Source organism: Cyprinodon tularosa, unplaced genomic scaffold (genome assembly GCF_016077235.1).
Source record: "Cyprinodon tularosa strain WSP-4 unplaced genomic scaffold, ASM1607723v1 ctg108, whole genome shotgun sequence".
Taxonomy (NCBI): Eukaryota; Metazoa; Chordata; class Actinopteri; order Cyprinodontiformes; family Cyprinodontidae; genus Cyprinodon; species Cyprinodon tularosa.
This window is the reverse complement of record NW_024037871.1, coordinates 1773836-1790465: the sequence shown is the minus strand read 5'-3', so window position 1 is coordinate 1790465 and position 16630 is coordinate 1773836. Positions and strand designations below refer to the sequence as shown.

General features: G+C 40.1%; 1 protein-coding gene across 5 annotated transcripts in view; it reads left to right on the top strand.

The window, feature by feature from the left end:
- The window catches only part of crebbpa (CREB binding protein a), a 60126-nt gene extending 46392 nt beyond the window's left edge, over positions 1 to 13734 (top strand). For all 5 annotated transcript variants that reach the window (XM_038291516.1, XM_038291508.1, XM_038291501.1 and 2 more), the window contains 13 exons: positions 359 to 447; positions 1202 to 1282; positions 1564 to 1620; positions 3801 to 3878; positions 3976 to 4043; positions 4241 to 4391; positions 4689 to 4835; positions 7350 to 7463; positions 7560 to 7725; positions 7825 to 7992; positions 8165 to 8326; positions 9756 to 10037; positions 10156 to 13734. In XM_038291516.1, the coding sequence (XP_038147444.1) occupies positions 359 to 447; positions 1202 to 1282; positions 1564 to 1620; positions 3801 to 3878; positions 3976 to 4043; positions 4241 to 4391; positions 4689 to 4835; positions 7350 to 7463; positions 7560 to 7725; positions 7825 to 7992; positions 8165 to 8326; positions 9756 to 10037; positions 10156 to 12408 (3816 nt within the window). In that variant the 3' untranslated portion in view covers positions 12409 to 13734. The remainder of the gene's footprint in view (positions 1 to 358; positions 448 to 1201; positions 1283 to 1563; positions 1621 to 3800; positions 3879 to 3975; positions 4044 to 4240; positions 4392 to 4688; positions 4836 to 7349; positions 7464 to 7559; positions 7726 to 7824; positions 7993 to 8164; positions 8327 to 9755; positions 10038 to 10155) is intronic.
- The last annotated feature ends 2896 nt before the right edge of the window (positions 13735 to 16630 follow it).

The following is a 16630-nucleotide window of genomic DNA, read 5'->3' as shown; positions in this document are numbered from 1 at the left end:
AGATGTATTTTGCACTGTGCAGGATTGTTAGATCAACGAAATGACATTCTCAGTCTGTCTTCAATTACTGCAATCTAATTCTGGATTCGTCCTGCATTGCAGCACGACATGTTTTAGTTTTTCTGCTTTCATCTAGAGTTATTAAGGCCTCCAAGATAGTTTTTATTGTAAACAAATTTTTTATTGCACAAATTGAATGTACCTACTGGATGTTGTGTTCAGCTTATCTTAAGATTTTCAACCTGTAGATGGGTGAAAAGGTACATTTTAAAAGCCAGCATCAATGATTAAAACTGCTTTTATTTCTCCTTAAACTCTTTAACACTTTTTTTTTCTGACCCACTCATTGTCTCCTCAGTTCGAGTTTTCTCCTCAAACTCTCTGTTGCTACGGAAAGCAGCTCTGCACCATACCCACCGGAGGAACTTACTACAGCTACCAAAACAGGTATGTTTTCTTTTTCAAAATAGTGTTAAATTTATGTTAGAAGTTTGAAAAATCCTCATCTGCCCCCTCTGTTGTTTGTTTGAGATTAAAACGGATATGTCTGAACAGTGCTGCTCTCCTCTCAGCTGGGAGGCTGCTCTGATCCAAATACTACCATTACTGCTCACAAGTTAAGCTTCCCTCCTCTGAAGCAGCGTTCCATCATAAAATGTTTATTACAATATTATTAACTGCTCATTTTCCAAAATGAAGAAAGGCAAATTATTTCATTCATTAATTGAAAGCGACAATCGGCAGAAGATCTGAGATGTTTGTGCAGAGCTTCCCTCTTGTAATAATCAATATAATTCAGTTTGAAGCCACAAACAGCTTGGTCCATCATTACCTGCTGCCTAGCAGCTGAAATGTCACATCTTAGTGCCCACATTTTGGGTTTTTCCTCCCCCTGCTGTATGATTAGTGCCACTGCAACTCTATTCCCCCCTCACTTACAAAAGACACTTGAAGTGTGCAGCAGCATTAGAGAGACAGCATCAGACTCTGGCAGCACAGCTCATTTACACTCTCAATGGGAGCTCTAGGATTCCCTGCTGCCTGTTAGAAAACATAAAAACATGCTGTAGTTTGTGCACAGCTCTGCTGGAGAGACACAAATAAGTGGCATAACATCACATCTGAGTTTAAAGCTTCATGTTCCTCATGGCTTCGTTTGAGTTAAACTACAGTGATTGAATTTTTTTTGTTGTTTTTTCAGGTATCATTTCTGTGAAAAGTGCTTCACTGAGATCCAGGGAGACAGCGTGACGTTAGGAGATGATCCTGCACAGCCTCAGACGTAAGTAAAGCGTTGGGTACGGCTAGATTAATTCAGACAGCCACTTCCACAGAATAGCAGCCATGTTTATTGTGAGCTCGCATTGGATCAGATGTTTTTATTAATAAAGCGCTGTTAGAATCTTATTGCCAAGAGTTCACGTTTTTTTTTATTTATTTTTTTATGCAATTTCCAGCCATTTTCGAAACATGTAGAATCTGTTAAACTCATGGTTTTTATTTTTTATTGTCAAACCTAAGTATCACATTTTTTTTTCTTTCTCGTTTATCTCATTGTTCCAGAATGATATCTAAAGACCAGTTTGAACGCAAGAAGAATGACGTTCTGGACCCTGAACCGTAAGTAGATGAAATACTATTAAAGCTATTTTTTCCCCAGCAATCATTTCCTTAAGTTACTGTCTTTCCAGTGGGGTGCTTTTCTTAGGGGGTTTCCCTACACATCTGCTTTGAATTTAACTCATTTAAACTCAACTTTCCTTTTACGCTCATCCAGACTTCTTTTTTGTTTTTGTCTTTTAGCTCTTGGTCATTTCAAACATTTTTTTTTTTTATGAAACCCTTGTTGGGTTTATCAGAGCCTCCTGGTTATTTCACTACCTCTATTTTACATAATTTAAATAATAAAAATAAAAAAATGAAAATTACTTGAAATACTTCTTGATAAACTTCTTTCTAAAGGGAAGTAATTGGTTATGCCAGAATAAATTTAAAGGTTCAGCTTTTCCCCATAAAGTGGCCTACAAAATGAGGCTTCTGAAATGTTTTAGTAATATTAACTAGTTGCTTAATCACAGAGAACTGAACTTGATTTTTGTTGTTTAAACTTAACCATAAAAGTTTGTTTTAATCATTTATAAATGAAACTCTAGGCCGATGATGCAAAGTTTGAGTCCTATGCTAAAGGGCAGCAGCTTAGGTAGACTTTAATAAACGAGTAAATAGTAGAGAAGTTATTTTTGTAAAAAGATGTTGGTCTTAAAGGTAAAACCAAAGGTGTATTTATATGACTATCCCCCAGTCTCCATGATTATCCCAATGCACACAGCAAGCAAGTTTGGACACTCCTTCTCCTTTCTTTTTTATTACTACTCATTGGAAGTGCTGAAAAACTTGAAGGAAGGTCATTTTAGAAAACATGAAAGATATAAGGACTGATTTTTTTCACTTTTTATCTACTATGTAAAAAGTGTGTGTTCATGGCATTGAGTGGTAGTGAACCATAGGCAGGAGGAGCAGTTAAAATCCATCCATCTCCTCAAATCTATGATCAAAGTATGAACCTAACTGAACAATGCCTTAATGTAATGTTCTACCAATAGTTATATTTCCTGCAAACGCTGGTGCTGCACTGACATGCTTTGTGCATGTCCGTCTTTCTTCTTCTTGGGCTGTTTTTTCATCCTTGTGTCCTGTGCGGATAAAACGATCCAGACTGTTTAGGTAGATACCGTCCCCCCAGTTTCAGGCTCATTCCTCCAGTTGGAGTGTTGCTTCAGTCTGGGAACACAGATCCCTGCCCAATGCAACAGCAGAGTGCAGACTGAAGTATAGAACCATAAAACTGGATCAAAATGGCTTTGATCTCAGCTTTTTGTTCAAAGAGTCTGCGATTAAAAAGCCGAGCTGAATTATAATAGATTTTCACAGAGCTACTCATGCATGGGAAGAGCTACTAGTCACAAAGTTGCAAAACTTGAATTTTAGTGGTTAAACCATAACTGATGATTCTGTCACAGCAACTTCTCACTTTAAAGCTAATATAAATGTTAAACTGAAGCAGACTGAAATGGATTTAGCCAACATAGACATCTTCAGGGACTCTGCTTCCTACAGGCTTAAAGTCTGCTGATGATCCGTAATCCTCTGGATTTTAAATTGTGTCTTTACATATATTTCGCTATAAATCAACTAAAGCACAAGTTTCAACTGGTAGATGACTAAAACAGGAAGATTTTGACAGTTAAGCATCATTGCTCTACTGAATTGATCCTATTAAACTTTTAAACTTTCTATTTGAGCCATTTTCCTGAACTGGAAGCTTTTTTCTCTGTTTATGAACAGGGAAGTGTTTGTTTGTTAAACTAAACTAAATTGTATGTCCAACTCCTTCTTTCTTAGAATTTCTTTTTTTAATCAGTAAAAATATATAAAGCTGATGCTATAAAGAAACTCTTTAAAGCATCAGCTAAAATTTATTTTATAAAACATCTGTTTTAAAGGATAAAAACATTAAGACAAATTTTGTTGACAAACTGAGTGTTTGGAGATTTTAGAATGCTGCAGGGGGAAGATCCATTTTAAATGACTTGATGTTGGGCTGGTTCCCATGCTGTGGAAAAACAATCATACCAAAATCATTTCTGGTTAAGTAACGACTCTGGAGCCAGTTCGCCTTTAGAAGTGATTTATTTTTATTTTTAAACAAATACTTAAATGTAAACCCTTTGATAGAAATATGCTGAGTTTATTCCAGACTTAAAGATATTTTCTTCTCATCATTTCTCTTTGCCATCCAGGTTTGTTGAATGTAAAGACTGTGGACGCAAGATGCACCAGATCTGCGTTTTACACTACGAGGTCATATGGCCTTCAGGGTGAGATATTCTCTTACGACTATTTTAAACGTTGTATTTCCACCTCTTCTTTGTATTGTGTTAACAAATCTTCCTTTCTGTGCCTTGATCTGTTCAGATTCATCTGTGACAACTGTTTGAAGAAAGGAGGAAAATCGCGGAAGGAGAACAAGTTCACTGCTAAAAGTCAGTGCTCCCAAATCGCTGCAATTTGACCAGTTTTTGTGAAGATTTTTTAGATATATAATCTAAAAAATTGTAATTCTCATTTGCTCCGTATCCAACGTCAGTGCTATTAGATAACACCTGCTTTAAAAGCCTTGATTTAAACTCCTTCAGCTGTTGGTTGTAAAATGATGCTCAAATGTGCTTCTTCCCTTTAGGGTTGCAATCGACACGACTGGGAATGTACATAGAGGACCGTGTGAATAAATACTTGAAGAGACAGAACCATCCAGAGGCCGGGGAAGTGTTTGTGCGAGTGGTAGCAAGCTCTGACAAAACAGTCGAAGTTAAACCCGGCATGAAAGCCAGGTAGGCTAACAGCAGCTCCTTTTGTCTTTCCCTTAGAAACAAAAAAAAAAAATACAACTGTCATAGTAATTATTTTTTGTGATTAGGCTACATCACGTAGGGCATATTTCTACTGGTGAAATAAAAAAATAAACATTTGAAATATAGATACTATTTCCCCTTTATGCCAACAACCCAAAAGAAAAACTTTTGCTGATATTTTACCTGTAATGTATTCTCCATGCAGGACTTCAGTATCGATGATATACGTTTGAATAACTTTTCTACTTTGTTGGTTTTTTCCTTTCATGACAACAGGTTTGTGGACACGGGTGAGATGCCCGACACCTTCCCCTACAGAACCAAAGCACTTTTTGCATTTGAGGAGATTGATGGTGTGGATGTTTGCTTCTTTGGCATGCACGTGCAGGAGTATGGCTCCGAATGCCCATTTCCTAACACTAGGTTGGTGCGGTCATCTCAATTACAATAACGTTGAATACTTAATGTGTTTTTCATTTAAAAAAAGTAAAATGTACATGGATTGGTTACATGCAAAAGGAGTATATACAGGTGCTGGTCATAAAATTAGAATATCATGAAAAAGTAGATTGATTTCAGTAATTCCATTTAAAAAGTGAAACTTGTATATTATATTCATACATTACATACAAACTCATATATTTCAGATGTTTATTTTGTTTAATTTTGATGATTACAAATGACAACAAATGAAAATCTCAAATTCATCATATCAGAAAATTAGAATATTGTGAAAAGGTTCAAAATTGATGGCCCCTGGTGCCACACTAATCAGCTAATTAACTCAAACCACCTGCAAAAGCCTTTAAATGGTCTTTCAGTCTAGTTCTATAGGCTACACAATCATGGGGAAGACTGCAAGACTGCTGACTTGACAGTTGTCCAAAAGACGACCATCGACACCTTGCACAAGGAGGGCAAGACACAAAAGGTCATCGCTAAAGAGGCTGGCTGTTCACAGAGCTCAGTGTCCAAGCACATTAATAGAGAGGCGAAGGGAAGGAAAAGATGTGGTCGAAAAAAGTGTACAAGCAAGAGAGATAACCGCACCCTGGAGAGGATAGTGAAACAAAACCCCTTCAAAAATGTGGGGGAGATTCACAAAGAGTGGACTGCAGCTGGAGTGAGTGCTTCAAGAACCACCACACACAGACGTATGAAAGACATGGGTTTCTGCTGTCGCATTCCTTGTGTCAAGCCACTCTTGAACCACAGACAGCGTCAGAAGCGTCTTGCCTGGGCTAAAGAGAAACAGGACTGGACTGCTGGTGAGTGGTCCAAAGTCATGTTCTCTGATGAAAGTAAATTTTGCATTTCCTTTGGAAATCAAGGTCCCAGAGTCTGGAGGAAAAGAAGAGAGGCACTTCATCCACGTTGCTTGAAGTCCAGTGTAAAGTTTCCACAGTCAGTGATGGTTTGGGGTGCCATGTCATCTGCTGGTGTTGGTCCATTGTGTTTTCTGAGGTCCAGGGTCAACGCAGCCACATACCAGGAAGTTTTAGAGCACTTCATGCTTCCTGCAGCTGACCAACTTTTTGGAGATGCAGATTTCATTTTCCAACAGGACTTGGCACCTGCACACAGTGCCAAAGCTACCAGTACCTGGTTGAAGGACCATGGTATCCCTGTTCTTAATTGGCCAGCAAACTCTCCTGACCTTAACCCCATAGAAAATCTATGGGGTATTGTGAAGAAGAAGATGCAATACACCAGACCCAACAATTCAGAAGAGCTAAAAGCCACTATTAGAGCAACCTGGGCTATCATAAGACCTGAGCAGTGCCACAGACTGATCGACTCCATGCCACGCCGCATTGCTGCAGTAATACAGGCCAAAGGAGGCCCAACTAAATACTGAGTGCTGTACATGCTCATACTTTTCATGTTCATACTTTTCAGTTGGCCAACATTTCTATAAATCCTTTGTTTTTATTGGTCTTCAGTAATATTCTAATTTTCTGATATGATGAATTTGAGATTTTCCTTTGTTGTCATTTGTAATCATCAAAATTAAACAAAATAAACATCTGAAATATATGAGTTTGTATGTAATGTATGAATATAATATACAAGTTTCACTTTTTAAATGGAATTACTGAAATCAATCTACTTTTTCATGATATTCTAATTTTATGACCAGCACCTGTATATGACGTATATAAATATTCTGTCCTACACAGACAGGATGAATGTTTGCTATGATAACGGTGCCCGACATCATCCACTAGGCTAACCTACAAAAGCTCAATGTGAAAGACGTTAATCGGAGCCTATTAGGGGGGAGTAGAGTCAAAGTAAAAATTAGTTGTTTTTTTTTTTTTAAGGATGTAAACGAGCAAGGTGAACTTCAGCCTTTAGAGGATTGTGGGGCAATCTTGGAAGAATTTTGAGTTGCATTTGCAAAACCCAGACAGCAGCTGGTGTCTGGCCTTTATAGGCCTAGACACACTCGCCAGGACATGCTGTGTTCATTGTGTCAAGTCGCACCTTATCTAGAGACATGAAAAGCATTTTTTGAGGATTATGGAGAAAAGAAAAATTGTACTTAGTGGTTCAACAAACCTGTTTTGAAATAAAGGTTTATTTTCATTTTGAAATGAATGCCCCAGTGACTGAAGGAAGAGTGGATACTCTAAATCTTTTTCAGAGTCTCCGCGGTGGTTATAGCATCTCATTTTTGTTGTGTTGCCCTGCAATATGGACTAATGTTTATCTTTTTCTGATAAGTATATCTGGGCTGACATTAAGAGCCAATGTTTATTCAATCCAGTTTATTTTTTATTTGTGGAGAGGCTCAACTAATCAGAGAAATTGAATGTTTGATATTTTTTTCTGTTCGATTTTGAAACTGTTATACACTTTAAATGATATTGTAATTTCAGATGCACCTCGATATACATGTAAAATAAACAATAACTTTTCTCTCCAACTTTGCAGGCGGGTCTACATATCATACCTTGACAGTATTCACTTCTTCAGACCTAGAATGCTGCGAACGGCAGTGTACCATGAGATTCTTATTGGCTACCTTGAGTATGTCAAAAAACTTGGGTAAGTCCTAAAGTTATTATATATAATATTTTAAATAATCTTTCAAACCTAGGCTACTCAGTTGAAGTAATATTTTATCTCTGTGTGTTTCTAAAGTTATACCCAGGGCCACATCTGGGCTTGTCCACCCAGTGAAGGAGATGACTACATCTTCCACTGCCATCCTCCTGAGCAGAAGATCCCCAAACCTAAGAGGCTGCAGGAGTGGTACAGAAAGATGTTGGACAAAGCTTTTGCTGAGAGGATCTTGCATGATTACAAGGTAAATAGAAAAAAAATCTTAAAAAGGATATTTAGAAGCCTTGGCATGAATACTTTGTCTTAAATTATTTCTTACATGTGTTAAACATCTTTTCTTCAGGATATCTTCAAACAGGCGACTGAGGACCGACTGACCAGCGCCAATGAGCTGCCATACTTTGAAGGTGACTTCTGGCCTAATGTGTTGGAGGAGAGCATCAAGGAGCTGGAACAAGAGGAGGAGGAGAGGAAGAAGGAGGAGAACACCGCTGCTGCTGAAACTCCAGAAGTAGGTTTTTTTTTTTATTATTATCATAGTTTACTGATAGAGACTAATCTCCTTAACTGTTGTTTCTCAAAGAAACTCAAGAAAATATATATTTTTTCATGCATTAATGGTGAAATATATCTAATGAACAAGGATAATGTGGTATAAAGATGGTTACTTTTATGTCCTCCAGGGTACACCAAGTGACAGCAAAAATGCCAAGAAGAAGAACAACAAGAAGACTAATAAAAACAAGAGCAGCGTGAGCCGTGCAAACAAGAAGAAACCCGGGATGCCGAATGTAGCGAATGATCTATCCCAGAAGTTATACGCCACCATGGAAAAACACAAAGAGGTCAGATTGTTTTGGATCTTTAAAAATGTTCTGCTAAACTAAAATCAGTTACAGACTCTTTTTTTTTTTCATTCAAGCGAAAAAAATAATAGATTTTTGAAAATTCTACCATTTGAGCCTCCAACACAGGTTACCCTGAATGCATGTCTCTCTGTGAAACATAGCAGTGGTAGCATCATGGTGTGGGTGCACTAGCTGAGAAAGGGGAGGTAGGAGGTTGCTATCATGACAGAAAACCTGTTAGAGACTGAGGCAGAGGTTCACCTTTTAGCAGCTGTAACAGGACAGTTGAGATCAACACCTATTTTTGTGTTTAACGGCTTCTGTCAAAGACCAGAACTAAAATCCAATTGTTATGCTCAAGAATGTTAAGTGGATCCATTAGAGACAAACATTTATTAGATTAATCTAAATGCCTGTAGAGATGTTTTTATTATACATGCTTATGAGATGGTTTTATATACATATTCAAGTTGTGATGCAAATACTTCATTAGTCGTTGTTCTCTTTGCATGCTTGGTATGATTACTGCAGAGATGTTTCTGACAGGAGTAAGGATGTACAGACAAACCAAAGCTTGTTTTATTTAGTTAGTTTTTATACTATTATAATGAATATGAATCTGCTTCTCCAGAAAGATATGAAAATTGTCCATTTGTTTCAGTAATTCAATTCATAACTGTAATCTAAGACTTGTGTCTATTAGACTTTAATATTAAAAATTAGTACAACAGTGACTTTCTGTTTGTAGGTTTGGTCTGAGAAATATTTAAAGGTATAGTGTAGGATTTTCTCAACTTTTTGAAAAATCAGCTCCCTCCACTTAAAAAAACAAAAACAAAACGCATGCACAACCCTGTACCCGCTCACCAGAGGGAACGCCTATTAAATGTCTGCAAGAGCATGCAGGAGCCCAGTTCTCCTTGTGCACACTCTGTTTAAAAGTTGCTGTCGCCGATTTGCTATTTTTCAATGTTGCAGTTTTTTTCACTATGTCAGACTCACCACCGGTAAGTGAAAATGGGGTACGCTCGATTTGTTTTGCCATCCTAGGAGGAGGAGTCACAGGTGTCACATGATTGGATGACGTCAGCTGCAGGTCCTCTATGCAGTGGGCTGTATGCAAGGATTGTAATGGAAAGTTTAGTTGAAAGAAATTGATGTTGGATGTCGTCATTTCTCTTTAGTAAGAACGTGTGTTTTTTTTTTTTGTGTTATGTCCACATTTCAACTAGCCCTTTTTTAAACTACATCGCTGAATTAAGCTTCCTTCATAAAATTCGAATGTATCTTCAAATTGGGGGGCATCTGGTAGATTTTCCAATGCTGTCAGCATGGTGCCATTAAACAGCAGTTATCTATGTCCGTACTGTTTTTAGATTCCTCTAATATTCCCTTCTTTCTTTTCGGTCTTATATTTTTGCGACAGGTTTTCTTTGTAATTCATCTTCATTCGGGGCCCATGGCCAACACCCTCCCGCCCATCGTGGACCCTGACCCGCTGATCTCCTGCGACCTAATGGACGGCCGTGACGCCTTCCTCACTCTGGCGAGGGATAAACACTGGGAGTTCAGCTCCCTCAGGAGGTGCAAGTGGAGCACCATGTGCATGTTGGTGGAGCTGCACAACCAGGGACAAGATCGCTTCGTCTACACCTGCAATGAATGCAAACACCACGTGGAGACACGCTGGCACTGCACTGTTTGTGAGGTGGGTTACCCTTTTGGTTTTTCTGAGTTTCTTGTTTAAGAAAGAATAAAATCATCGGTTAGAAGCAGACTTCAGCAAGATGCTAATTGCTCTCTTTCCTAATTTCTCTTTGTTTTAGGACTTTGATCTTTGCATTAGTTGCTATAACACGAAGGGCCACGAGCACCAGATGGTCAAGTGGGGTCTTGGCCTGGATGATGACAATAACGGCCAAAGTGGAGAAGCCTCCAAAAGCCCGCAGGAGAGCAGGCGTTTAAGCATTCAACGTTGCATCCAGTCTCTGGTCCATGCTTGTCAGTGCCGCAATGCCAACTGCTCTCTACCGTCCTGCCAGAAGATGAAGAGAGTGGTGCAGCACACCAAGGGCTGCAAGCGCAAAACCAACGGAGGCTGCCCGGTGTGCAAGCAGCTCATCGCTCTGTGCTGCTACCATGCAAAACACTGTCAGGAGAACAAGTGTCCGGTCCCGTTCTGCCTGAACATCAAGCACAAGCTGCGCCAGCAGCAGCTGCAGCACAGGCTTCAACAGGCCCAGCTAATGAGGAGAAGAATGGCCACGATGCAGGGCAGAACCATGCCCCTACCATCCCCACCAGCCTCTGCCACTCCCAGCACTCCCACACCCCATACCCAACCCAACACTCCTCAGACGCCCCAGCAACCGCCGTCCAACCAGCCGCCAACGCCCAACTCGGCAGGCATCATGTCCCCCACTTTTCCCAGCACACCCCGTCCTGGGCCACCTCAAGCAAACGTCTCCCAGGGCAAACCTGGGCCCCAGGCCTCCCCCCTCCATCAGCAGCAGTCCCCTCTCCCCCAGCCGCCTCAGCAGCGACAGCAGCAGGCTCCCCTTGCTGCAATCAAGATGGCACACCACATAGAGATGATGGCACAGGCCCAGCAGAACCAGCAGAACTACAGGGTCAACATGAACAACTTAAATGGCTTGCCAATGAACGCCCAGCAGCCCCAGCAACGCATGGCCGGACCGATGCAGATGGTGCAAGGACCCCGTGGGCCTCAGGTCATGCAGCCCGCCCCGGGACAGTGGCCTGCAGCAGGAGGTCCAATGTCGGCAGCTCAGAATCAACAACCAGGAGTCGTCCCAAACCAGAATCCACAGCAGGCTATGACGGTTCAGCGAGCCATGATGGCCCCTGGGCAACAAAGTCAGCAGGGTCAGAGGATGTTGATACCACAGCAACCTGGTCCTCGGCCACAAACTCCCCAAAGAACAGGTACTATCCCCCCAAATGCTCTTCAGGACCTTCTCCGTACTTTGAAGTCCCCAAGCTCACCTCAACAACAACAGCAGGTCCTCAATATCCTAAAGTCAAACCCTCAACTAATGGCAGCTTTCATCAAACAGCGAACAGCCAAGTATCATGCGAGCCAGCCGCAGCAGCAGGCCGGCCAGCAGCAGCAGCAACCGTCGCAGCAGCAGCCTGGCCTGCCAACAATGCAGACCATGGCTATGCCAGGAGGGCCGGTGCAGAGGGCTGCCATGCCTCCCCAGCAGCCTCAGCTGGGTCCAGGGCAGCTGATGAATGCGGCACACAGCACCAACCCACAGATCCAGGAGCTCTACCGTCTGCAGCTACTACGGCAACAGCAGCAGCAGCAGCAACAACAGCAGCAGCAGCAGCCGCCGCAGCAGCAAGGAGTGATGCCACAGGGCCACCTGAGTCAGTTTGCAACCCAACAACAGGGGACCCCTGCTATGTACTCCCATCTTCGCATGCAGCAGCAACAGCAGCAGCAGATAACCATGCAGGCGGGGGGCGGAGCAGCCGGCGTGACCATGGGTCAGCTTCCACCAATGTCTCAGATGGCCCAGCCCGGGATGGGTATGGACTCCCCTCAGAACATCGTCCATCAACGGCTGGTTCAGCAGCAGGCGCAACTCCCCCAGCAGCAGCAGGCGGTCCTCAAGCAGCAGATGGGCTCCCCAGCCCACCCGAGCCCCATGAGCCCCCAGACGCACCTACTGACTGGCCAAGCTCAGGGTGCGGCCCACCTCCCAAACCAATCAGGATTGGCAAACGCCCTCAGCAACCAGGTTCGTTCCCCTGCGCCTGTCCAGTCCCCCTGCCCCCCGACGCAGCCACAGCCTCCACATTCCAGTCCTTCGCCGCAAGTCCTAAACCAACCGCAACCCTCCCCCCAACACCCGTCCCTGCCGCTCTCAGGTTCCCCCCACACGGTACTGGGCGGCCCACTGTCGCTGGACCAGGGACACTTGGGAACACCAGAACAGAGCGCAATGCTTCCGCAGCTTAACACCCCCAACAGGGGAGCGCTGAGCAACGACTTGGGGTTAGTGGGAGATGCTACAGGGGACACACTGGAGAAGTTTGTGGAGGGATTGTAGCATTTTTTTTTTTTTTACTGGGAGGAAGAACTCTTTCTCTCACGGTTCCACATCCTCCACAGTCGTCCTCTCAGACTCTAGACCCCATTTGAGGGCTTTGTTTGTTCTTTCTAAGATTTAAAAAAACTGTCTTTTTGTACTGAAATGTAAACATTTTCAATTGTTTGAGGGGAGGAAAGTGGAATAAGATAAGACACGGTCAAGAAAAAAACTAAAACTCTTCTTTGGAATGTAATAGTTTCCTGAACCTCAACCGTTGGGTTTTTCTTCCTTAAGATCTTGAGGGATTTGCAAGTTTCTTCTTAAAGTGAAATTAAATCGCAAAGAATATATTTTTGGTTGAGACCAAATGTGTTCAAGTACTCAGTTTATTTTCGTTTGTGGTATGGTTTCATGCCTTTTCTTTAATTTTTTTTTTTTTCCTTTTTCTTTTTTTAAGAAAATGTACAATTGCATTATATCATTCATATCTTTATTTTGTACCTTTTGGAAAAAAAATGTAAAGCGTTTTTGTGTTTAAAACTGTAAAATACTTTTGTCTGGGAATGGGGACAGGTTTGTTTTCTCTTGGCGAGCTGTCAGCCTTGACAGTTCTAATCTAGTATTGTACCATTTCTGCCAGACGATGCGTTCAGGGACATCAACAGCTCCCTTTGTTTTGTTTTTCTTTGTGTGTGTGTTTATGAAGAGCACTCTGTCATATTACAGTAGGAACTGGCCTGCAGCAGGTTTTGTACGCAGGTGCACATGAAGACACTGACCCTCACAGTCACTATTAGGAACACTGCTTCGACTGGTTTTCACCAAGGACTGCAAAAATCTCAATATGGAAAATTTCTTCTGCTGGTGTAGAAAGTTGTTGACTTTCAAAAGAAAATTTGTCATGCCTTTTTTTTTTTCTTTTTTGTCATACAAATGTAAAGTGTAAAGAGAGCGTGAGAAAGAGACCAGCCCCCTAAGCTGAGGTGGAATGATAATGGGTTGTTTATAGAAAACGATCTCAAATGATTCATAAAAGCCCCAACGTTTTTACACTAAGGTTGTGTGCTTTCAAAGGGTGAAGGGTAACATTTGAGATTTACCGTAAGGAGAACTAATTGTCATCGACCTTCATTCCTCTCACAAACACTTGAATTTGGGGGGGGATTTACTTTTTCTCCTATTGTAAATCAAGCTATTAAGCAAAATACTATAAATATAAGCAAGAGAGAATGAAATCACTGTATAAACTAGTAAAAGATTCATTTCTTACTTATATACCATATTGTTAAATAAACTGTGTGCAACAGAAGAAAGCCAGTACTCTGTTGACTGAATGAGGCAATACTTTAACTCTTGTGTCTTTCATTTCACCAGAACTCTTCTGTCCTAAGCAGCATCTTCAGTTACAGGCCTGGTATTATAGAGCGTTCGTACAATCAGGGTTTGGTTTTTTTCTATCATAGTTTATTATATTTTAAATACTCCAGTTCTCCTTATCTAGAGCATAATTAATGAGCATTACCGTAATTGCTGTTTAAGAAGTTTTTACAAAATTTCCACATTCATGCTTTTTTTTTTTAAATAACATAGTTGGATAAACAGAACAGCATATATCTTATTTACCTTTTTATGTATAGATAATATATTGTGGCATCTAAAACCTCTTTTATTCCACTAAACTTTTCAAAATGTTTTGTTCCATTCATTTTAACAGTCAACCTTTTTGACATTTGTAGAGCATTATTAAATATATAACATGTTTGAAGTGAATTTAAGTGATTGAGATTACCAGCAGAGGAAGGTAAAATGCATCATGCTATTGCCAAAAAAACTGCTTATCCTAAGATGAGTCCAGGAATGTAGAGCTTTGTCAAGAGAATGAGAATTCAGAATTCCCATCTGCATCCTGTCCTTTTGTTCAGACGTCAAATAACTATATAGCACATTTAAGAACTGCTGTCAGCCCAAGTGCTGCACACAAAAAGAAATAATAAAACAAAATAAAAACACTACAAGATAATGTGGGGAAAAAACTATTAAAATCTAAAGAGCACAAATGTGTTTTAATAATTAAAAACATCAAGAATTGAAGCCTGTCTTATATGAAGGGGCAGCTAAAAAGGCCTGATCACTTCTGCAGACCAGCCTGGACCTTCGGAAATGGAACGGACATTAGATCTAAGAGATCTAGAGGGAACGTAAGCCTGTAAGAGAACAATTGTGCAGGGGCCTGCCTGCTTGGGGCCTTCTAGGTGATCAATACAACTTAAAAATCAATTTTAAAACTAACAGGGAGCCAATAAATAGAAGCAAGCACTGGTCAGATATGATCATGCTTTTTTGTTTCTGTCAAAAGGCTAATTGATATAAAAATGCAGTCTTTTTTTTTTAGGATTCCCATATAGAAAGATGCAGAAATATCTTGCAAATATTTTTAACAGTTATGAAACTTTGATATTAAATTTTCTTTTAGGAATTCTGTTAGGGTTAAAAACAACAAACTGAATACCTGCAGCTGATTAGGTCTGCTGTTAAAACAGAGTAATGACATCGTGGAGAGCTGTTATACCAAGTGGCCTAATCATGGCTCCACCACGAGAGGGTCATTAATCTTCTTAAGAATTATGAATAACATTTATAAAGATTACCTCTGAAGAAAACGTCAGCTAAAGGCACTAGTCAGATGGCTGTCATTCAGTACAATTGAATTGAAATACACAAGTTTACATCATTTTGGATCCAGCATCCATCCAACCAGCCATCTGTCATCCATCCAACCATCTATCTATCATCATCCATCCACCCACCATCTATCATTATCCATCCATCCATGTATCATCATCCATTAATGCATACATCTATTATTATCCATCTATCCACCCATCAATCTATTGTTATCCACCCATCTATCCAACCATCCATCTATCATCAACCATCTATCCATCCATCTATCATTATCCATCTACCCATCCATCCATCATTATCCATCCATCCAACAATCCATCTATCATCATCCATCCATCATGTTGACCACTTGTGCTCCAGAAAAGCCCCCAAACTGTATTTTTTATTCGGACTTGAAATCCTACATAAGTTCTTGCAGCTTTCTTCTTTTTTTTTTCTTTAATATTGCTGTTCCTTGTTATATATTTAAACATTGCCTGGGGTTTGGTTCAGTTCAGTTACCCTGTGATCTAAATCTAAGCATGTAAATATAGTGAAGATAACTGGGTCTAATTTTCAGCTGTTGCCCTTTGCAGTTGGTTTATAAATGCACCGTAATTAAACTTACAAAAATAATCCCCCAGAACCCATATGAAGTGCCTTTTTCTGATTATGAGCTTACATCAGGTAAAATGCTATACAGCCATCTGATTCAAAAGCAACCATTTCAAATGATCCTTTCTCCCAAACTCTGCCTAATAAATCTTAATTGCTTTAGCTGGTTTGTTGGAAAGAGTTATTATTACTTTGCCTTTTTACTGTCCAGGTATCCAGAGAAAGTTTTTAATAACTCTACAAAATATGTTTATTTTTTTAAAGAGGTGCAGTAAGAATTAAACATCTTTAGAAAGGACTTTAGAAATGTCCTTGCCAATGAAATCCCTACAAATGGGGGTCGGTAATCAGTAGTTTTTACCCTTAATGCAAACAAGCTGTTTCTGTTCCACTGCCTATACTTCTAGTTTTTTTTTTTACCTTTTTAATTTTCTGGCTTAAAAAATAAGAGAAAACGGATTTAAGTTAAAAGTTTGGCAAATTTTTCTGAATTAAAAGAATATAAATTTTGTGATAAAACAGAGAAGGATGGTACTTTTTTTTTTTGCATTTTTTATTTATTGAAACAATCAAATTTCCTTTCTTTATAAACAAAAATAAACAAAATGTGAATACAAGTATGTGCAATTAAAGCCTAACAGCCACCAGAAGTGAGCCCGCACACATCCTAAACTTCAGCTGCAGACACCTCTTTCAGGGACATTTATGTTCAGGAATGAACTGACAGAGTGGTCTGTTTTTTCATCCAGTGTTTATATGCCCATCCTCGAATGCTGCCCTGGGCAACTGCCCATGTGATGTTTATAAAAACAAAACCTAACTTTCATTTTATAGCAGAAAAAATCTCTAATTTCTACCTTATTCTGTGGTTTTATACAGCATTGCTTGGAGGCCTGTGGTAAATCTGAACATCTTTTTTTCAGAAGAAGAAATATTCTAATTTAAGCAAATTAATTTTAAA